We start from the raw sequence: 24364 nt of genomic DNA on the forward strand, positions 1-24364 counted from the left end.
TTGGGAAGTGCGAAGACAAATACTGCGGGTGCAAATATTGTATAATTTGCTTCAGACAATGTCCTTTGCGTCTTAAGCGATGTCAACATGACTTAAACCACCACGGCTCATTACACAGCAGCTGCTTGGACTTGGCTTCATCCAGTGGATAACACATATTTAAAATCAAGTTAGCAACCACGTCCAACTTTATCCCATCATAAAGGCACTCCAACAAACCTGTTCATCAGTAGCCTCTTAACAAGCGTATTGCCTCAACATCACTTGCCTCTCAGCAAGCGTATTGGCTTCTTATAGAAAAGACAAGTAAGAACATGTTGGTTCAATCAGTAGAGTACGCTATCTCGCAAGTAATGGAAGCTTCAATACACACCTTTCAGATATCAAGAAGCCGTTCGCTACTTGACGATGAACTCAAGCAGCTTCACGCGATACGCCGGCAAGCTGAAAGGTGATACACACGCACAAAGTCAATCCTAAACCTAAGGCTAGCGAGGCGCATGCAGAATAAAATGAAGCGTCGGATTGATGGACAAGCTGCAGGCCAAGCGGTGGGTAAGAGCTTCTGCCAATCCCTTGGCCCTCGAAAGCCATTGTCTTATGTGTGGAGATCTTTACAGGATACGCGTATTTGCGTCTATCCACAACACCATTACCATTTCTATTCACTGGTCTTCAATCAAAGCCGTCGAAAGTTTATTGTCACCGACGAATATGTATATAGCTGGTGAGATAGTAACCAACGATGCGGCTCTACACAATGTTCTTAAAGTACGAGATACAAATATGGCTGTGGGATTCTTTATTGAGGAGCTTCAAGCGGCTTTGGTTACCTATAGAAGGTCGTCGTTACTCGGTCCCGACGGGCTAACGTACGCTACATTATGCCACGTTGGCCAGGAAACATGACACTCAGTTCTCGATCACAACAAACAGTCCTGGCGTAATGGTAACGTTCTGAACATATGCAAATGTAGCTGTCTGTTTGTTCTAGTGAAGCCAGGAAAGTCTCCGCTTGATTTGTCCCCTATCGCACTTACCAGCTGTGTAAGTAAGGTCAGAGAAATTATGTAGTTACATAGATAGAATGGTACCTCGAACATGCATTCTGACTTCATGGCCGGTTTTAGACATGGCCGCTCGTCAATCGACCACAGCATCGATCTTGCATCTATGTCCTCTATTCAGCCAGCCAAATCGATGAAGCGTCTCTTTAGCTATTTTTCTTGACATGAAGATGAAGGGCGCTTATGACGTCACCCATGAAGTAATTCTTGATGTTCTAGAAACCGCAGAGACTGGTTGCTGTTTCTTCAATGGGTACGAAGCTACTTCACAAGGTCTGCTGTCGTTGCTGAAGATGACTCGACGAATGAAGATTATGCTTCTCGTGGCATCCCAAAGGATGCGGTTTTCGGTACCACTCTTTTCAACCTCGTCCTTGTAAGACTAGTACAAACATTGCCCCAGACGGTTAGCATCTAAATTGTCGCAGACGATAACTGTAATCGGGTGTCAGGCGAGACACATCTTCCACTGCACGGAATACCTTAGAATGCGGCCTCTCTGACAATTACATATGTCGCCGGACAAGAGCTATAGAAGCCTGAGCGGGAAAAAAATTGGCTGTGGCTTAGCTTGGTGTGTGTAGAGAGAGGTACAGTTAATCTTATTGTTTTGCTTGGCTCTCTCTACGGTTACATCTTTATCGTTTAGCTTCGTACGTACGAGTGTTTAGGTTTGGCTGGTATATGCCTCTCGTTAAGTTATGGTTACATTAGAGACCATACATTTTTAAAGTGTAACGCATTTATTTTGAAAGTCTTCATCTTGTTGTTTCTCAATTGCCACAAAGACGGCCCGATGGTCGGCGACGCGGGAGGATGAGGGGTTGTCGTACAGTGACTTGAACACGTTTCGGATGCTATCCTCATCTGAATGCACTTGCCTGGCCGCTTCGTACTTACAACGCTTCTTGAGGCGTGCGGCTCGTTCTTCCTCCGTGTCCTCGGCTCGCTGCCTCCTCTTCGTTTCGTTCCGACGAAGCCTGGCTTCTTTCAGCCTCTCGGACTCACTTTCCATATCTGCCGACAAATCCCACCGAGCCTCCCCTTCTGTATATACGGTGCAATGCCGGCTCCTCCTCTGTTGCAACGCGGTTTCACCGGCTCTTCCTCTGACGTCATGCCAGATGGCGCGGCGAGCGGCGCTGTCAGCTGCAGTGGTTGCTAGGCAACGGCTCAGCTCGCGGTGCGGCCACCGGCCACAGCGAAACAGCGAGAATATGGCCAATGTAGCTCTCGCTGCGAAACACGCAATAGTCACATTCACAGACAAATTAGTGGCACCCTACATCGTGCCTATTAATGATTATACAATCGCCTAAAAGATGACGCCGATTTTGAGCGTAATCGTTGATCGCGACCTGTCCTCACGTCCCTCACATGAAGAGAAAGCTGATTTCCATTGTGCAGCTTTTCAAGTTCATCGCTGGGGAAAGATGGGGACCATCGGTGACTTTCAGGTTGGAGCGGTACAGAGCACTTGTTTGGGGATTTCTCCTTTACAGCCACCAGATGTTGTAGAACACATGAAAAACTAACCTCCGCGCACACCAAAGCCTATAAGCCCATACACTCCGGGCTTGTCTGGCCTTCCACGACGTGCTTATACAATCGCAATGATTGTCATTGCCATGTTCGTCTGGTGACTCCACACATAGCCATCGAAGCGCTCAGAACCCACAAGCGCCACCTCACCCCCTAGCCTTTCTGCCAACGCGAAGACCACGCGCTACATTTTTGAGCATTGTAGTTACTCAACGCTCATCGCTTACCTCAGGCTTCACGTTCGTGACTGGGCCATCGACTGATTTGTGGCGCGCCAAGCAAGTGCCGTAAATTTAGGTTTTCCTAGCATTAAAAAAAGAGGGTTATTTGCCGCACGCAGCTCTGAAATAAGACCATTTGCAGCTCTTATATAAAACATTCGATTGTGTGCATGTACGTACATGAAAATGTTTCGGTAACTGCAAACAATTCCCCCACTGCGGTTGTCGTCCCCTCAATATCGGCATCGATAGAGTTCAAGTTCTCCCATGCGGGAAAATCAACGAGATCAGATGTGCAGTGGGCTACATTCATCAACACCTAGCTGACTGATGGTAAAATATTTTGTTTATTCTTAGGCAGTCTTTTAAACTCTGAAATGGAGCCTCTGTCATGGCCCTCATGAACAGCTTGTATCCAAAATCAGAGAACCTTACAACCGATCTCTTGATAATGGACACGCTCTCAAAATTCAGTGGCTATGCGGCCATTGCGGCACTATAGGCAACGAAAGTGCCAACGAAGCAGAGCATCTTGCCCACCAAGCAGCGTGCGCCCGCGCCATTCTTAAACCCTGATGGAGCTTGGCAACGTTGTCTATACTTGCTGGTCGTAGTGCATTAGAACATTAAAATGCAGCTGCACAATATGCCATTTAGCTACTGCACTCTCTTGAGCCTTCATTGCACCATCGACTACCACCTGGTCTATCTCAATGCGACGTCACTTTACGACTTTACGGCATGTGTCGCATGTGGCTGGGTGTTGCTTTTACAAATACCTACTGCTGTCACATCGGCACGATGGAAAGTGTCTTCTAGAACTTTTGCTATTACGACGAGATCATATTAAATACATACTTTATCTACTGGCCTTGTTTTGAAGATGCAAAACAGACGTCGCGTTCCGCTTTACGCCGGCCGGATAACGAAGCCTTCATGAAAAAAAAGAAAAACATTATGTCACGCACCGTGGGAATAGGTGCACATGAAGCTTTTATAAGCCAGCAAGGTAAAATGGCGCATTGCGACAAAAGATGCGCTGAAGATTCCAACGATGGACCAGCCACCATGGAGGACCTTGCAGAGAAGGAGAAACTGTTATTCCGCTTGAAATAAAACAGCACACAAAAACGAGGACGGATGGAACAAGAGACATACACGCTTGTGGTGTGTCTCTTGTTCTATCCGTCCTCGTTTTTTCGCGGTATTTTATTTCAAGATGAAGCATTACCAACTCGCTCAAGTCACAGTTTTATTACATTTTATTCAGCATTGAGTCGTGTCGAATCACAAGATACGACGTACTTGGCCTTGTAGACGCGTCACAGCGGCAAAGTACAAATAGAGAGATGCAGAGCGAATTTAGGCTACCAACGCGTGCAGTAACTTCCATCTTCATCGTCAGCTAGAATGTGCACGCGCACAGTTTTTATAAGTAAACTGTTGCTATGCGACGCACCTGATACGCTAAGCGTCTCAAAACGCTAACTTGGACGCAGAAGATTCGTAAACGTGCTTTATTCCACCTTTCTAGGGCATGCGGCCCCCGGACAAGCAGCAGTCGACGCCATCTCATCAGCTGCTGCAGGAAAGGTGGTGGGTCGTTCACTGAGGACATGCCGTTAGACGACTTCTTGTGCACGAAGTCGCAGTGCGCCTCAGCATGCCAAATTTCGAGGAATCTTCCAATGACAACTCGGTTTTGACTACTCTGAGTGAGAGAGAACTTATCTGCCCGATCTGCCGCCGATAATTCAAGATGCGTTGCAACATGGTTATCCACCTGCGGAATGACCATGACTTCAGCCCATCACCTTTCCTGCTGATGCCATACTGCCGAAAGCAGCGGGATTGAGAAAATGTCACAAGAAGGACGACGCAACCTGAATAGAACCGGCGTAGAAGCGCTGCCGCTTCTGCGCCCGTAATACCCAAACAACAAACAAAATGAGTTGTTTTGCTATCGTCTTTCGGTTGAAAATAGCTGACTTACTAGACTCGCACGTAGACATCTGCAGTAGATCTCAATGGCATAACTCACCCATGACAATGAAGTAGTCCAAGTCAGGCGCATATCGATATGTAGTAATAAATTATAAGATCTCATACAATGTGATAACTCATTGGAGGAAAGTACGAGGACCGGCGAGGATCTTTTATTTTACAGCGAAAGCTCTAAATGGCTAGGTGAAACGACAAACCGTTCACCACATGTTTCGATAAAGGTATCCATTGGCTGAGGCGTCAGTTACGTCGTTCTCTACGTCGCACCCAAGCGCGCGTGCCATTGGCATCGCCGTTAGTGACGTCGTTCTCTGCGTCGTACCCAAGCACGCGCTCTGCCCGCAACGCCGCCTCCACAGCTCACTGTTGTTGCATGCGTTCGACATCTCGAGTTAGCTCGACGTCGTGGTTAGCAGCATCCGCGCGCCATTGGCGCTTGCGTTCCACTTCGCGATTTCAACGTGGACGTTTCGTTGCAGCCGAAGCCCAAGTGCCGCTCGAGAAACTCCCGCCGAAAGCGGGCGTTGGCCCCAGCGAACGCGTTCCCGCCATTGCCACGGTGACACTGCTCTGCTCGCAACGCCGCCTCTTCGGCTCGCCATTGTCGCATGCGTTCGATATCTCTAGTTAGCTCGGCGTCGTGGTTAGCAGCATCCGCCCGCCATTGACGCTTGCGTTCCACTAGAAACACAAACATGTAACGAATAATTGAGAAACACTTCAATACAACGCCGGGATTAACCCACTGCTAAACACCGGGGCCGCACGTTTCAGCTTATGGAGTGCTTAGGCGGTGACTTTTTCGTAATGTGCTCATGGGGATACGGATGGAGATTGGGGTAACATGTGTTAAGCTTTTCTTTTAAACAACAACATTCAGGAACAAGAAGTTTTTTTGCAGATGCTGCCGTCGTCTTTAAAAGAACAAGGGAGTCTATTTCGCACAGCCTGCCTATTTACCAAGTCAGTTTTGAAGAATTCCACGAACTTCTTACGTATTCATTTACTCAGACAACATATTTCTTGTGCTCTTGTAGCGTGTACTCAGAAGGATTCCATATCTCTTGCGTACTTTAACCGGTTGTAATGGATGTCGTTTTCAGAATCGAAAGTCCTTCGACATTGGCCACGCGTGTCGCTGGCACAGAAAGCAACGAGGATGTTGCTACAGTACCTGAACATGGTAAGCATCTGTGACATTTAGTGCGCGTCATCAAATGTTCACCCAACGTCTGCTCTCTTTATTTTCTGCTTTCTCTCTTTTGGTCCCTTTGTCCCCTTCTCCCAGCGCAGGTGAGCAAACCGGAGGGGCGTCTTGTTAACCTTCCTGCCTTTCCTTTACCCTCTCTCTCTCTCTACCAGCTTCGTTTTCACAAGCCTTATTCAAAGCCCATAAAATCTACAAAATTGATGCTGCTGCTAGCTTGCGCACATGGACTATAACGCTATTAAGGGTCAATTCAACGAACAAACTCGGCATACTGATCCCAAAAAAGGCTACAGCAGTGTCCCACATGCTTTTAGTCACTAGCCTAGCCGTCACCAGCTGCGACCATAAGCGCTTTATCTAGGGAACAATTTTGCTGACTCAGAAAACATGGCTGAGACTTGGATACCCTTTAATGTGGCTGCTTCGAGGCTGGAAGGACAGCTCAAGTCAAATTGAATACACTAGAGAGAGATGCAACGTGTGCGCACTACAGATATTGTGAGAAGTTACATGTTTTTTACTTATTTTGTATTCCTCCCAAAAACATCAGTGAAGTGAATCTGGTGCTTTATGGGCTGGCTATTTGTGAACACTTTGAGCAACAACGGTAGATGGCGAAGCTCATTAGTTGATGGCAGTTGTTACAACACGCTTTTTTTTTTGAAACATTCATTTAGTCAGTTCTGTCAAACTACTTATTTATTCAGTTTTCACTGCGGGACCAGGAAGCGGGCAGTCTAATCCTCCGTCACTGTGACCTGCAAAGGTGATGTCATCTGGCAGCATGTTCTAAACGTAGCGGTATCACGAAAGAGATGGCTAACCTCGTAGCATAAATCTGGGAGCAATATTCTGCATGCATTGGGTATTTGCATAAGTTAGCATCACGGCTCCTATATTCTTGGACTTGTTCTTATGCTGTAGACGGGAGCCTGCATAATAATTATATCAATAGCGTATTTAATCTTACCTAACGCTGTACTTATAGCTAAGGTAGGGGATTATTTCAAGATATTTCAAGGATCCCGACAAACCTTTGTAAGCGTGTGTTGTCTCGGTCATACTTCGAGCACTTATTAGTCTTTCATACCCCCTTCCTTCAACCTGTTTATACCGTATCAGCGTTGGGCCTAACAAACCATCCGAACTTTGCGCCGGCCGAAATATATGTCCCACGCCTTCACGCACTGTCTGCTGTGCCCACGCTAAACAAGGGCGCCCGAGACAATGATAAGTGGGCACAAGCTAATAACCCCTCTCGTCAATTAGGTTGCATGGAACGTTTCCAAAGAGAGAGAAAGAAGAATAAAGGCGCCCTGCCGAAAGCACATATCGCAGAAATACTACAGATATTCTAATGAGCATTACAATACACTGCTTGTGAAGCCAAATATGTGAAAAGGAGCGAAAATTCGTGCTGTGTGGTTGTGGTGCGTTGCTAAGACTGCCATGCGCGGACATATGTTATATCACATTTCCGCTGATGATCGTGCTCACTTAATTGACCCACGCAGATTGAGAAACTGGCGTCTCGCGGGTCCTACAACCTCATGTAACGCCCCGTGCTTCCTGTCTGCGACACCAGCTACAGCTCCAGACCCGTACTTATCTTACATAAGAACGTTTCCTGACTGGACGGTGTTCGGGAACCCGCCACTCGTGATAGCATTAAGCAAAGTAGTTTATAATCGTCACGCCTGTGGTCTACAGCGGAGAGCACTGATGCGATATTTTTTTTAATATGGACGCTGGTGTATAGGCAGTATTTGCTGTAATATGCAACCTCTGAAGTGCTTTTACTTGCGGTCAATCGACGCCGACGCCGAAGGCCTAAAATAACAGCATCCAATATTTCTCGGAACTCTTCTTCTCTTCCAAATTTTCTCCTCGTGTGCAAAGTGTGCACGTCTTCTTTCGCACCGCTGCAGTGTCGCGAAACTTCAAGTGGCCGCCAGAGTGTGCCGATAAGCTCGGAAAATGATGAAACCAAAAATGTCCGTGGAGTTTCGCAAAGAGTGCAAAAGAGAAATAATGAAAAAAAAATGTGAACGATAGCACTACGGGAAGTGGCTGCTTTCTGACGTCCGAGCTGGCTTCCTGAGGACAAAATGGCATTTACGCCCACATGCGAAGCATTGAAAGTGGTGTAAATGTTTAGCGTTGCGCTCTACTCCTCACGTGGTGTTATAACAATACGCAGAAGCGACTAGGTGCGAAACAGCACGCGAGACCAACTGCTTCTGTGCAGTAGGAACAACGCTTGAGCAACGATGAACGCGGGCACGGCTCGTTACAGGCGCCAGACATCAATGGTGTATGAGATGAGACCTGCGGAAAAGCATCGCCCAATGAAAGCATTAGATAGATGTAGCTTTATTATTACTATATGTTCCGCTCAGACCACTCTATGCCCCATGGTGTGATGTGCACACATGCTGTTTAGCTGAAATGCTAATGTGCGTGCGCGCGACGCTCCTGCTGGCTGAGGGAGCCAGAACACCGCCCTGGCTCCGGCAGAATCGAATGCTCAGAGCTCGAGGGTGCGCCCACATGGCTTCCCCGTTTTGTTGGGAGGGGAGGGAGCGGGGCTGTGTTGTACTCCGGCTGCAACTGCATATAGGGCGGCTGCGCGCGGACGCGCGGCCGCATCTTGAGAGTGATCTGCGTTCGGGGCGGAGTCTAGGTGCTTCGGTGGCTCGTAGCTTTGCGAGTGTTGTGTGTTCTCAGCGCTCATTTTGCGTTGAAGCGATAGACAACACGAAGGCCGCTTCGCTCGCTGCTGCTGCCGCGTTTCCTCACGCCAGCGTTTTGACAGCGAGTGTCCGCGGTCATCGAGTGTGAAGTGTTCATGTTTGCTGTGCGCGCTGACACCATGCTTGTTAATTTAGTTAGCAATCGAATGTTTGCAAGTTGATAGGGCAGATAAAAATACTATCGTTACTTAATATGGCTATCTGCTAATTTGCTATCGCAATCAATGCTTCGCCTTTCGGGCGAAACTACGGTTCTTTTTTTCAACCAAACGCACTGCGCGCCTCTTGAGGCCTTCTAGCCCTCCACGCACGGACTGCGCGTGCGCCGTCGATACCCGGACAGCACAATAGTTGCGTCACCAGTTGCCATATACTATATGCTATCGCAATAAAAGAATACCAGATCATATATTGGCAACAGGATGAGGCATGTGTCTACTGCACAAATAATCCGGAGAGACTCTACACATTACAAGCTGTTTTTACACATTACATGATGCTTTCATGTCATAGTGAAAAATTCGTCCGAAGTAGATTCAAGTATATTCGAGACGCTACAAAATGACAAGGAAGTCGGCAGTAAAGTCTGATATCTCTCAGAACGAAGGAATCCCCATTAAATTTCACTTGATAAAATAAAACGTTGATAATTCCAAAACCTAGCACACAAAAAAAAAAAAACATTCCAGCTGCAAGCTGTGTCTGCCTCACCTTCAGTAGTATTTCTTATTCTGACAAAGTCTTATACTGAGTGAAGCAACATGCCTATCAGGGCGAAATCCTTAGGTGTCTATGTTGGCGGTGCCCTTTACGTGCCCTTGGCGGTGACCTTGTCGAAACTTCCCTGTGACGAAAAATGGCCGACGCCCCGAAGAATGCTCGGATTGACGTCACATTTCTCAGGGAGGTTCCTGTAAACACAGTAACGTAGTGGCTTCTGCGAGAAAATATTGGTACATTTCGGTCTGAGTGGGAATCGAACTCGGACCTCCGGGGTGAGAGACGAGCACGCTTATTCCAAATCCGAGGGAGGAGGGAACAAAGCTGATACGAGTGAACCCTTTCTAAACAATAGTCTCGACATCCAGTCACGTCTCCAGAGGAGACTACTAGCCGTAGCAATAAATAAATGAATAAATAAATACAGAAATATATAAATATATATATATTGTGCGTGTGTGTGTGTGTGTGTGTGTGTGTGTGTGTGTGTGTGTGTGTGTGTGTGTGTGTGTGTGTGTGTGTGTGTGTGTGTGTGTGTGTGTGTGCCAGCTATCACGCAGCACGATTTAAAAGAAGAGGTGCGACCTTACGCGAAGCAAACCTAGTGCGTATTGTTGCCAGTGCAGTGGAGTAGCCGCCAGTAATTTTTGCGTTGCTGAGATTTATTTAGCTAATTGCAATTATTTTCTAACTCGAGAAGTACTGGCCTAATTACCCAAGTGTGAATGAGAAAATTGTAGAGCGACATGAAAAACTACCGATACAGCTTTCTGTTGCCCAGCATATGCTACATAAAGGTGTTTTTCCGAGCGTGAAAGAAGCCCGCGAATACACACAAAGTGCCTCGAGCGACCAGTCGCGCGGCAATTCTGCGTGTATTCGCGGGCTCCTTTCACACTCGCAAAAACACATTTATGCGGCACGTATTGAGCAACACAAAGCTGTATCGGTAGTTTTTCATGTAGCTCTACAATTTTCTCATTGACACTTTGGTAATTAGGGCACTACTTCTCGAGTTAGATAATTAATTACAATTAGTTAATTAAATCTCAGCAACGAAAAAATTACTGGCGGCTACTCCACTGTACTGGAAACAATACGCACTAGATTTGCTTAGCGTAACGCCGTTCCTCTTTTTTAAAATCATGCTGCGGGATAGCTGCGACACCCTGTATATATGTATACATATGCATCTATATATATATATATATATATATATATATATGCACACTGTGCAACGACCACATACTAACCTAGTGACACATTCCTTAGCTGCATCCTTCAAAAGAATCACAACATCCTCACACAAAGCAACCGCCTCATAGACATCTTTCCTGAACCACCACGCGCAGTGTACTGGAGAATAACTCACACAACTTATAGTTATTATTGTTTGATATGAAAACAAACATGCCATACACAGTGAGAGAAATGGGGAAGGAGCGCAGACTGGTCACTGCCACCGAGAGGGACACCAAACCTGCCTATGGTTTAGAAAGGAGGGGATAAACAAGAAGTTGAAGATCAAAAACAGTGAAGTAGACAGAAAGAGCAAGATGACAGGCCACAAAGACAAAAGTAAAGCAAGGCATAGAGTGAGCAAGTTAGTAACGTCAAAAGTCGCAGTTCCGCCCGAAAGGCGAAGCATCGATTGCGATAGCAAATTAGTAGACGCTATACCAATTAAGGATATTAGTTTTATCGGCCATATAAACATGCAAACATTCGATTACAAACTACATTAACAAACAAGTTGTCACGCGCGCAGAGGTAAACATGAACACATCTCAATCGATGACCACGGAAACTCGCGGTCAAAACGCAGGAGTAGGGAAGCGTGGCAGCAGCAGCGAGGTAATTGACCTGCGTGGTGCCTCTCGCTACGCGAACTAAGTGTCGAAAGCACAGCGCATACGAAGCTACCAGCATTCAGCGCACTTTGTCCACATCACAGATCGCTTTCAAGATACGGCGCCCATGCGACCGCGCCGTTCGCAGAAGCCGCTGGAGTAGAACGCCCTCCCCCCCCCCCCCCCCCCCCCCCCCCGGTGCCTCGCACGCAACGGAAGACAGCGCGTTTCCTGCCCGCTTTCCTCCCTTGCGCACACAAGATTGAGCCGTGATCGTCGGCCGACCCTCGCAAGCTTTCACTCGCACATACAGCATACGGTGCGCGGCGACTATGTTAACGTGCTTTGACTTTATACGGAACATCACGACGACAGCGACGGTGACGGCGATGGCAAAAATGCACCTGGATTTCCCATATAATTGCTCTCGCAATAAAACTTACACGTAGAATGTTCTGTGGGAGTTATATAAATGATGCGTAAGCATTTGCCATCTAATCACCTGTTGATTCGACGTCGTACGCTGCTGCGTTTGGTATAATTGCGCGAAACACCGCGAAAGAATAGTGTAACAGCGAAACGCGATTGCAACACTGAAATGTTAACTGAGACCAGCGTGAGATGACGACGAAGAGGTGAGTAGTAGCAAGAGAGAAAGAAAGGAGGAAGGAGAGGCTGGAAGGTTAACCAGACTTTGTCCAGTTTGCTACCCTACACGTGGGGAGGGGGATGGTGGAGTGAAAGAAAGATAAAAATAAGAGACGAGTCTTAATCGCGCTTTCACATGCACTAAGGCAGGTGCAGCATATCTCAAGTCGGGCACTCAAATCTGTCACCTTCAGGTACTGCAGAAGAGCTCGAGTGGCTTTCTGGGCTGATGAGCTGTGAGGCCAGGCTCCCAAGACCTTTGCTTCTGTGAATGGCCTATCATACATTCTATTCAAGCCACACTGGAGAGTAATGTGTTGTTTATCCAAGCGAGAACAGTGGCACACAATATGATCGATGGTTTCTTCACACTTGCGTTTATCGCACATGGGTGATTCCGCCATTCCAATACGATAGTTGTAGGAGTTAGTCAAGGCTACTCCTACCCACAGCCGACACAGGAGTATTGCGCCACGTCGTGAAAGGTTTGTTGGTAATTGCTGTTAGTGATGGGTGAGTAGTAGCGATGTTCACTCATGTTATATGATGGTGCGTTTGGATGATGCCGCTGCTTCGTGGAAGATGAGCACTGTCCGATGCGTGTTGTAGTGCGGGACGTAATTGAACAATATCACGTTTGGTAGACCTTGCAAGTAGACGTGATCGATGACACTGCCTCCTGTCGATGCGAGCCATTATCAACTGTGATCAACCATACTCCGGCGGCGGCTGCCTTTGGCGTGGCCGCGGCGGCCCTATCCTGAAAGCTAACTGCGAAGGGACTGAGCACGCCGTGTGCTGGTAGCTTTTTGAGTGCTGGGTTCTCGCCGCTTAGTTCGCGTTGAAGCAAGAGGCAGCACGAAGGTGAATTCGCTTGCTGCTGCGGGCCCTATCTTGAAAGCGATCGGCTTACGGGACGGACGGATGGACGGACGGACGTATTTTCTCGTTCGGTAGGCATAGAAAAGTTTACGTATTTAATAATATCGTCACAGTGGTTGCAATAATTGTCGTAAGCACCATTGCCGGGTTGCACCCACATGACTACTACACTTACAATAAAGTGTAATGAAATTTTTATTTTAGTAAGAAAGATGACTGGTTGTAACCCAGGTAGCGCTGTGTATGTGCACAATGCTGGAATATTCGGTATCTACACATCCTATACACCGGACAGATGTAATCTCCTTTCAGGCTGCGCTTCAATAATCGCATGCCACAAGCCTTCCTAATACCCCTCTGTTCAAGCACGCTAACCTTCACGGCCACTCTTTTGATAAACTAACCCCCATTCTATTAACATCTGGTGCCACTTCGCACAGGAAAGGGAAGTTCGTGAGTAATTATTTATCCCTCAATTCAAGGCCGTATCGTCTGGCGACCACGATAGATAAGGCAAGCTAACGTTTCTGTCGACGCTCTAACAATTTGGTAGTTCAACATTCGTCACAAATCAGTGATGCCCGTTTATACACCTTTTTTGCTACACCTTTCTTTTTTGGCACCTTTTGCGTCCCCGTTTGGTTTCTTTATCATTTTAAATTACTGTAATCACACCCTTCTAACATGACGTTTCTGTGCTGACGATAGTTTCAGTCCTACTGCGCGAAGGTAATAAATGAAGGATTGTTGTGACATTTCCTGATAAATATTATTATACACAGCTGTGTTGCCCCTGTTTTTCCGTTACGCATTTTTTGTTCACACTTTTCTGTTAAAACTTCTTATTTAGGTATACCCGTCTGTAACTGTTGTGTTTTTATCCCGGACGTGTGTTTGCCTCTTGTTGTCACCTCGTTATTATAAATTCTTAGGTTCAACCTTTTGTATTTTCTTTTTGAAACCTTCCTTCCATTTTCATGAAAATGCTACCGAATTGTTCATTCATGTTGGTATTTCCTTTTGTTCCAGTTGCATACAAGCAGTCTGCAGCGCATCTATCACTGTATTGATTAGTGGCCTTGTTTGATGCACATCGTTTGGTGAAGTGCCATTTGATGGCGGTTCGGCGACTGTTCGCCCCCCCCCCCCTCTCCATCTTTTTTTTATAACATGTGTGTAATACTTTAGGGGAAGCTTTATCTCGGGAGCTCCCATGTGCATACACGTGAATGGAGAAATCGTTTTTCTCGGAACCCACTTCTCCGATTTTGATTGGATTTGTTGGATTTAAAGGAAAAAAATTAAAATTGAGTGACTGCACGCCGCAGATTTTTTGTTTATGCCGGCAGCTTTTTAGAAAAATTTATGAAAATGGTAAAATTTAAGAATACTTAACTATCACGTTTACAACTCCATAGCACTAGACTAGAAAACGTTATCACATTTTTTAAACTACGCCTTAATACATCAAAAGCGGACAAAATTGACATATTACACACCGCTCAGAAATATACTACTAATTTGTGAGTCGCACTTTTACAAAACCCATGCAAACATTGTAACAATTTCACGTAAGTCAGATACTTACATATAAAATTTGTCCGCTTTAGCTGCTCTAACAGATGCAGTTTAAACAACTGCAATATCTCGTACTTCTGCGGAGTTCCAAATTTGTAAGCTTCAGTTTTCACATCTTTTGTACTTCCAATTTATTTTCGGGCATTTTTGTAAACAAATTGAGGTCCTAAACTTTCTGTCGCTAACAAATGCAACAAATTTATGCAATTTAGTCAGACGGTTTTCTCGCAACAAAATTTCTGCGTCCCGGATTTCTGTGTGTGTGTGTGTGTGTGTGTGTGTGTGTGTGTGTGTGTGTGTGTGTGTGTGTGTGTATGTGTGTGTGTGTGTGTGTGTGTGTGTGTGTGTGTGTGTGTGCGTGCGTGCGTGCGTGCGTGTGTGTGTGTGTGTGTGTGTGTGTGTGTGTGTGTGTGTGTGTGTGTGTGCGTGTGTGTGTGTGTGTGTGTGTGTGTGTGTGTGTGTGTGTGTGTGTGTGTGTGTGTGAGTGTGTGTGTGTGTGTGTGTGTTTATTTGCATTTTTTCATAATCGCAAGTCTTAGGTGATGTCATATTTTTTTTTATTTACTTTGGTTACATTGATTTGTATTTTCCCGCTATTTTTACCTTAGTTGCTAATCGTATGCTCTACATTTTTATGCATGTACTAACAGGAGGTCCCCCTGACAGTTTTTACTTTGGGACCTCCTTCTGTATTACTATTACTTTGTAACTATATTATTGTATAATAATAAATTGATTGATTGATTGATTGATTTAAAAAAAGCGTAGTCGCACGCATGGATACAAAAAACAACGTCTCGTCTCGCAAAAATACGTGCGCCTACGCGTTTCACGATGTAGGGTGCGAGCTTTCATTCTTTAGTTGTACTTTAAAACTCGACGACCAGCTCTGTTCTTTTATTTCTCACATTTGGTTCTCCTTCCGGGTCGTGCTATGCCACACAACATTACATAGGTAAGTGACGAGACAGATGTACAACTGATTCCTGCAGCTTTTGCATCCGAAAACTGGAACATTCAAGCTAAGCTATTGCATGCGAAATGTACAGAACTCAGGGTTCCTTTAATGCTCACCGAAATCGTGTTCCACTATCATTTTCGTATTACGGTATTACAGAAACCAACCCCTAACAGAACACCATGGTGTTTGAGCCGCCGCTGTGGATAATCAAGCGCTGTACCTTCAGTATAGTTAACGCGTGACTGTAAGGAGGCACTACGCATAAGCACGTTAGTGAATGGAGATTAGTGGTGTTACAGCGCTTTTACACCCACGGATCGCAGAATATAAAAGCGTTCAATGGTTCGTTTAATCGCTTTGTGCCCTAAAGTGTTCCGAGTTCGACAGTAGTGCGGTCAAATAAAACAAAACAAAACTAAAACTGCCTGGCATCTTCAGGCGGGTGGTGACGATGCAACAAAGGCTTAAAAAATATGAAAGAGGTACTCTTCGATCGCATCAGTGTGTTCTCTCCAGGTATACACATTCTTTCTAAAGGCGCGAAAAGCAGACAACACAAAACGAACACGACAAAAACAAGCCCGTCGTGTTCTTTGGGTGGTGTCTGCTGTGAGCGTTGTAAATAACCCACCACTATATATATATATATATATAGTGTTGGTCGGAATGTTACAAATTGCGTGAACTCCCTTTTAAAAGCGGTACCAACAGCTACGACAAAGATAACGCACCACAAGAAACTGCAACTGATCTATTTAAAAGTGCTTTGCAAATCTTGTATTGACATATTTGGCTGCAGCTGTAATAATTCAAAACCTGATTACTAATCAGCGTGAATAATTTATACAAAATTATTGTGGCTGAATTCGGTGACGAGGACCGGGAGCACGGTAGACAAGTCAGTATACAAAAGGAAATTTTTCACTTTCGTGCCCTCTTTCATATATGTACAGTCGCGAACAAAAGTTTGGAGACCACAGCATTAGCAAATACTTTAAATAAATTCAAGCGCGCAGCTCCGCGGCCTCGAATTGGCTTAATACGTTGTATTGGTCAAACACGTGCACGTAGGCGTGCGCTCTTGATTTCAGCCGGAATGCCCAGGCTGCGAAGAAAAAAAAAATAAAATCGTGGAACGTTTGGTCCACAATCTTCTGCTCGCGACTGTACATATATGTATATGTGCATATACATATATGTATAAATACGGGGCTAATTGTTATGTATGTACCAATTAGCCGGTTTGCAATGTGTGAGTGTATGATGAAAGCGAAAAAAGAACGCCGAGGTGCCGTTTTTTTTAAGTCACAACCACATAAAGCGAACAGACAATAACACCAAGGAAAGGTTATATGGGGAATTAATTGCGTACGTAATTGAAATGTAGAAAGTATAAATGAAAGAAATGAACGTGGGCGAAAATACATCGAGCCGTAGGCGGACTACGAACCAACGTCTATATATATATATATATATATATATATATATATATATATAGACGTTGCAGATATCGTGCTATTGATTTTTTATATTGAGCACTTGTATGTTAAACAGCCCCTACGGTGGACTGGTATCACTATGCAGTGTGAAGAAAATAACCGGAACGAGGACAAAGCGTCCACGTCGGTGACGATTTTCGGCTGTGTCTTGTCGTCATGCAGGTCACGATGTAATTCTCTGCCGCATTTAGCGATCGGTATGCCACGGACGCAGCATGGCTTTAGAGATTTCTCCCTCGCCAGTGCGCTGGCGAAGGAGAATTATCCAAACCAGTGCGTCGGCCCGTCAAAGCATACTATTATTTTCATGTTAATGAATCATGCTACATGCGATGTAGCAATACTTGCAATGCTCGTCCACTCGCTCTGGGTAGGGGGGGGGGGGGGGGCGAAACGGAAGCGAGCTCCTGGCTCCTTTCTCCGAAAAGAGTCAACATATGAGCGAGGAAAGAAGGACATTGCGTGGAAAGCCGAGAGTTCTTTCCACATTTCTGCAAACGGTATTTGAGACGAAGAGTGAAATCCTAGGAAACAGTCAAGAATTACAACTGCGGAACATCAAAAATCATAACCTCCAGATAGAGAGCACGAAGTTGCGTGGTCCCGTAACGGCCAGCGGCTTTGGTACGGAGGCAGGAAATTTCCTGGAAGTAAGAGTCGCAGCCGGGCGTTCGCATCCGCGTACGTGCCGGGAAAAGGCAGCAGGTTATTTTGGAAGAATGGAGAGAGATCAGCCGCTATGAGGGCGTGTGCTTGGACGCTCTTCTATAGAACTACGCTCTAGGCAATTTTCCTCAAAGCTCCGCAAAGAATCGCCATCGCGGCTCTTGAAACAAAGCACACGAAGCGTTGTCGCGTCCCCCCTTGTGGTGGAGAAGACTGCCGGTCCCACCAAGGGGAGAGTGGCGCTTCCTTGTCGTTGAAGCGTCGGAACGTGCTCGCCACGATCTTCGTCGCGCGCGCCGTTTGACGTGTGGTCTTGCGCCAGTCTATTAAAGAGATGTCCAGTCGGAACTTCAGCAGACCAGTGCGTGAGGCTGGCGTCATAAAGACCTGTATTCGTTGACACAGCGTTCATAGCTTCCTACTCGTATATTGTAATTATCCCTGCCACGGCGGCCCCATTTCGATGGGGGCGAAATGCGAAAGCACCCGTGTACTTAGATTTAGGTGCACGTTAAAGAGCCCCAGGTGGTACAAATTATTCCGGAGTCCCCCACTACGGCGTGCCTCATAATCAGACCGTGGTTTTGGCACGTAAAACCCCATTATTTAATTTAACTTTGTAAATGACTCAGCGAAGTTGAGCCGCGTGATGATCTCTTGTACCTTTTGAGCTCTTCTGCTACTAGCGTAGCCTAGTAAAACTACGCTCCTTCTGCAATCAGGCTTTTCAAAACGCCGGACCAGGCGGCAGCTGCTGCGGCTGCGGTTGCCTCTCGGATACGGCTCATTGGATGAATAAACGTCGACAGGGTCTTTTCGCTCGTTAAACGTGAAAGCGAATGCATGAAATTACGGCGACAAAACACAAATTTCTTGTCGAAATGCATTACTACCTCTTAGACAACACACGTACGATCAGGGAGTCATCTCGCGGCGTCACTTCGAAATACACGACGCTTTCGGCAGTACAGACGAGCGCACTGTCAGCGCCTAAAACTTATGCCCCTTGTCCCATGGCCCGGAGCGAGGACACAGTGTTCTCTTCCTCGCATGTTAAGGAAGGACCTTTTTGTCATCTGAGCGTTGTGTAACTGTTCTACGCGACTTGCTGCACGCTCATAATTCAATACGTATCCTAACGTGCCCAAGGCACAAGAAGAACGAGGGGTAATGCTACATTCGATACATACGCAAGTGACAACAAATGAGCACAATCACTGCGAACGTTCGATTAAAGACCAGTGTCTCTGTTCACAAACCATTTCCGCTATAAAGCATTTTGTAGCAACAGTTATCCGCCAATAGTGATATTACATGCACTGTTAGTGAATGTGGTCGGCCAATGAGAAACAGTGATTACTAACTGAAAGCATTGTAAATTCCATCCTAGATTTCAGACCACTTTGCACTGTCATATAACTTAATGAAATCTTTTCCTGATATTTGTACGTGTTATTATTATACGTTAATTATTCAAGTATATACGCTAGTAAAGTCAGTCTTAGACTAAACTAGATATACTTATCGCGTCGCTAACAGTTCAGCAACTAGGTTCTATTTAGTGAGATCGAAGACCTCTGGGTTAATAGTTAAAGCCAAATCTTTTGAACATGATCCATGAAGTAGTTATGCATGAAGCAACTTTAGCCACCGTTAAGGAGAGATTTCATCGGTCCTTTTTCTCAAGCATGTTGAAATCAAGCTGAAGAACGATTCCTTCCCACCAGAATAGTTAAGTAAGAGGAAGGTGAAATTGCTCCTGTGGTTGAGACGGCGAATCAGAGCACTTACCGCCTGACGAGTCCCCAGTTTGTGGTCCAATTTTGTATGGTATTAGGACAGTGAAACAAGGAATGGTCTCCGCAAAATAGTCTGTTGATAACGCAGAAACGCTGTCTGAATTAGGTGGCAGAATACAATGATTACAATTACAGCCGGGGAAAGGAAGTGGCCAATGACTGAAAGATAAGATAAAATTCACTGCAAGCCTTCTAATTAAATGCTTCAGGCTGCGAAACTGCCTGCGATTGTCACGCTTTATGAACCGCTTAATTTCCGAGCGATGTCGTACGCTCCTTCAGAGAAAACGCTTAGTCCCGTTCTCAGCGTACATGCCGTCTGCACCTTCTTGTAACATTTACGAAGCGAAAGATGCAAAATAAAAAAAGGGGACTCTCCATCATATATAGAAAGTGCACGTCAAAATTGCTATCTAGGTGTTTAATTTAAAATGTGTGGGCTCGAATATTGTATTGAAACATGTCGTTTCATGAAAGCACCATCGACGTGACGTACTGGCCCCGCGTCCTTGCTGCGCTGTAAAGATAATTTCATAAGTTTCGCCTTTATGCACCACGATAATGTGGAATACTCTAAAATGACGTCCTAGCCCTCCCGAGTAATCGAGTCCTTACTTTTCTCTAAATGGCTTGTCCTTCATCGTGTATTTATAGAGCCACACCGAGGACTTCAGGCAGCTGAGTAATATTTTCTTTCAAAAAACATACCTTTTGTCACGTTACCTAGGTAAGCTAAAAGGGGTTCAGTTCGAGCATGTTAACTTTAACACAAAAAAATGAGAATAATTAAGACTGTCCATGTCTAGCAGCTTCCAGATATCGGATTTAGTTGTAAAAGCCAGCAAACTGTAACATAAGGACAACCTAGTTAATTAAATGATGCCCATTTAACATAGATCGACTGAGACATTCTACTAGGGTGTTCGTCAGTGCCTTTAATACGTGGTTGTCGTAAAGTGCTGTAGCCGCAAAGGTTGGCTGGAAAATTACCTGCGCTTTCCTGTGCAAATTACTTCCGTACATCAACGCGCTTTCGTTATTTGCCCTAGCCATGAAGGCTGTCTGCACAGCTTAGAGCACTGCACGGGGCGATTTTTGCGGCCCGGGCCCGGCCCGAGCCCGTTTTTACATTGGGCGGCCCGCCCGAGCCCGATCAAAACATTTATGGCGAGACCCGGGCCCGGCCCGGGCCCGGAAATAATCTACGTTACCCGCCCGGCCCGGCCCGCCACCCCTTTACCTTAAGCCCGAGCCCGGCCCGAGTCCGGCTCGAAACCGGCCAGAACCCGGCCCGAGACCGAAAAATACATGTTTTTCAGAGTTGAGAAGCCCCAGAATAACTCGCAGAAAGCCCGAGCCCAGCCCGGGCCCGCGTCAAAAAACCCGAGCCCGGCCCGGGCCCGGGTCAAAAAGCAGACGCCGTGCCCGAGCCCGGCCCGAGCCCGTGAAAAAACTGCTCTACCCGGCCCGGTCCGGCCCGTGGGCCGGGCCGGGCCCGGGCTTTCGGGTAAGCCCGAGCCCGTGCAGTGCTCTAGACAGCTACGCCTCCCACCCACATCTCTTCCGGTGGAAATACAAGATTAACTTGTCACCACTTGTATGTCCACTTGAGAAAACAGGGGGCCAAATTCACAAAATTGCTCATTGCCATTAGCCAACCGCCATCATTGCCGCACGTCGAAATAATGAATAGCTAGCATCTGCTCTTGCGAAAATTTCTAGCGCAAGAATTATTTTGTGAATAGAGGCCCAGTTTCCTACTGCATACAAACGTTTCACCACTTAGCTCTTGTGGATTTAGCATCTGTAAATCTACTTCAGCTTTCCCACGCACATAAAATTGGAGCGTGGTATTCAAATGAACTATGTCGTCAATCAGTTCAATTTAGTTTTCGTGACACAACAAAAGAAAACTATATATGATATGAAATTGTTACATTGCTACCAAGGCGTTGCACTAGATCGATCAGATAATACGGTTGCGTGAAGTTGGAGCAAGGTGTCCTTGCATTACAAAGTGTGTCCAATGCTCCTTATCTTGCAACATCGTAGCGAGAAAAGGAGCAACGCATCACAGTGTGTTTTCTGTGAAACTGAATGTCAAATCGACATTTAGCAAATCACATCAAGTGCCCTTTGATCCACTGTAAGACGTAGCGCGAACACGGGAAAAACCTGCTAGCACTCGTAGAACTAAGAAGACTGAAATGACGGAACAACGCGCTCTTTCAACAACATTCACATTACAAAATCCACGTGCCGTTCCCACTGTACGCGAACTGCATTCGCCATGCTGCCAGTTTTTTCGCTCTGTTGAGAGAGGTAACCGATCGCTACTGGAATCGCACGCACGGCCGGAGCAGTAGCAGGGCGCCTGCTGCTCCGCGCTTACCTTGATTTGAGACGTCATGTCGTCTCGCAGACGGCGCTGTGTCCCCACCTAAGCTGTCCGAAATCCAGAATGGCAAGAAACCGCGCGTGCGTTTGCAAAGGGCCATTTATAGCTTTGGCTGGGCAGTGTGGGGGATCCCTCCCCCCTTGCCGCCGGAGCCACCGCTGAGGGAGGGAGTGTACCAGGACGGAATCGGGAAGGGCGGCCTCCTCCGCACTGGACCAGGAAAGAGTGTCGCCGTCGGCTACCGTCCAGCGAGAGCCCTTCCTCTCGCGCGGCCCTTCACGCGTCATCCGCGAGCAACCCTGCAATACTCTCGCTTCGCGTTCCGCATGTTCCTGTTTTCTCTTCCTCACGGGAGCTGTACACATACACGGTACGCGATTCTGTGTGTGTCTTCGGCTCGATGCACAGTTACCAGTTATAGAAAAACCGGCCGCCCACCTCCTATACCGACGCTCGCGCCGACGAGAGACGAAAAGCTGCCTGGAGGAAGATCGCAGTGTTCTCGGCCGGCATGCATGCATATCCTCCAGCCAGCCGTGTTTTGTTTCTGGCGCCGATCCGGCAACCGCCGCCGGTGGTGGTTCCCTTTCATCCTCGCGCGCGCGCTCGCGTCGTTTGCCGCGCGCGACCTTAACCGGCAACGGCGGCGTTAGCGTGGCGCCTCTTTGAGAAGAACGAAGTGCTTGGACTATTTTTAGGACGGCCACTCTGGCGGTCTGCAGTGCGCGTAGCTGACGGAACGCGAGGCGCTTGCCCGCGTTGCCTGAATCGAGCCGCTGGCTCTCCTTGGGGAGCAGCCGGCCACTTAGGGAGCCAGCCGTTACGGACCGCTCTCTCTACGCGTTCGCCGCCCGCACGTCTCGCCGGACCGTCCGCGGCTCGCCTAGCGAACACGCTGAGGTCGTGTTATTCTTGTGCGCCTCCTTCCAGTATTTTCGGCTGCAGTAGCAAAAATTCGCCATTGAGAGAACTCAAGTTCAGCGCTGCGAATGGGTGGCCTCTAACAACGCTGCAGTTGCAAGGGTGAACGTTTAGTTTTTCTTGAATTGGTACAATAAAAACAAAACAAAACTAGATGTTAAAAATACATTGCTGGTTGCATTATTTGCAGGCTTCATGTATTTCCTCCTGTCTACGGCGGTGTTAGACTAACCCCTATTGTGGGCCGTACTTCATAAGCTGGTTTTAGAATATGTTTTCCTACTGTTTCTGCACTGAGAAAAAGTCACTGTTGCTTGGATGCAGTATTCATTCATTCCTGACCATTTGCCGTAGCGTGAGTGATGTTTACTGTGAATCAAATTTATGCACAAGGTGCAGCTTGGCAGGGCTCATTGATATAATCTGAGAGAGAACTTTAAAGTACTTTTATAGATGTATTATCGGAAAGCACCCATTTTCTGACGACGTCATCCGGCCACGTCTCAAAGAGCAATCAAACTGTGCCAGGTAATTGATGCCATTTTCGGCACCCGTTCTATTCGCTATATTTAGTTAATCGGGGGGAAATCAGCGAACACCCCGGAGCCACGCCTTGACGTTTCATCAGGATTGGCGCTATGCCTTCGAAGAGGAAGTGATTACCACAGCACTAATAATGGAATCCGAGCAGCTGAGAGGGGTTGTTTGCCACGGGCGAACTTCAGGCGAAAACCGATGCTCGGCTTAGATTGTCGTCGACTGAATTATTGCGCTGTCGCTTCGCACATTCCGCATTTAGATATGACACGAAAAAGTGACAAATGTTCCCGGAAATGTAAACATTTGTCACTTCCACTGTGCGACACGACGTCGCTATCCAAGCGTTAACGTGAAATAAATGCTGCTGGAAGGTAGACCGCATCGAACAGATCGAATACTGCGGTGGCATGCACTAAAGCAGTCTGAATGAATCAAACGCTTTTAAATGCTTCGTGCAAGTGAGCCGAGCATTTATAAAATGGAAATAATATTATCACTGCGCACAACGCCGACTGACTGCAGCAGAAAGTGATGCATCTTACACCACTGTGCTCGCAGGACCAACGTAATAATAATGAAAAAAAAAAGAAGACGTTGAGAAGAATGTATGAAAGAGCGCTCCCAAGGACGCCGTTCTTTCGCTAAAATTATCTGAGCTCAGTAAAAATCTTAAGTGCTTAAGGGGTCTGACGTAATAGTTACCCGTTTTCTCGGGAATCGTAAAATGCCATCAGGTGGCAAAATGAGCGACCATATACCAGCACAACCATGGTTTTCTGGGTATCCAACACGAGAAGCACACACTGTCCTTGCTATACTTTTAGTACTTTTAGCATCCACCTTGCGATCGCTACGAGCATCCATGCACACATAATGTTTCACACCAAAGCCAACACTGCAGATTGTTTCCCGTAGTATAGATAGTGACAGCTATGGAAGTGCGTATGGTTCAGTTTAATGCTATATGAAAGTGCCTCGCGAACTTTACTGAAAGTATGTATTGCAATTCGGCGTCGCAGCGACGAGAGCCAAATGCACGAGGCAGTATAGTAACTAATATGAGAAGCAGCGCCTAGAAACTGCTAGCTTACACTCAAGCTGACTT

At 46.6% G+C, this 24364-nt stretch overlaps 1 protein-coding gene across 1 annotated transcript in view; it reads right to left on the bottom strand.

Moving 5' to 3' along the window:
- Nucleotides 1–22331, bottom strand: part of LOC119436271 (uncharacterized) — an 88651-nt gene extending 66320 nt beyond the window's left edge. Inside the window, exon 1 of the mRNA XM_037703070.2 lies at nucleotides 21793–22331. Coding sequence (XP_037558998.1) covers nucleotides 21793–21810 — 18 coding nt within the window. The 5' untranslated portion in view covers nucleotides 21811–22331. The remainder of the gene's footprint in view (nucleotides 1–21792) is intronic.
- Nucleotides 22332–24364: the final 2033 nt, after the last annotated feature.

The sequence above is a fragment of the Dermacentor silvarum genome, chromosome 1 (genome assembly GCF_013339745.2).
Source record: "Dermacentor silvarum isolate Dsil-2018 chromosome 1, BIME_Dsil_1.4, whole genome shotgun sequence".
In the NCBI taxonomy this organism is placed as follows: Eukaryota; Metazoa; Arthropoda; class Arachnida; order Ixodida; family Ixodidae; genus Dermacentor; species Dermacentor silvarum.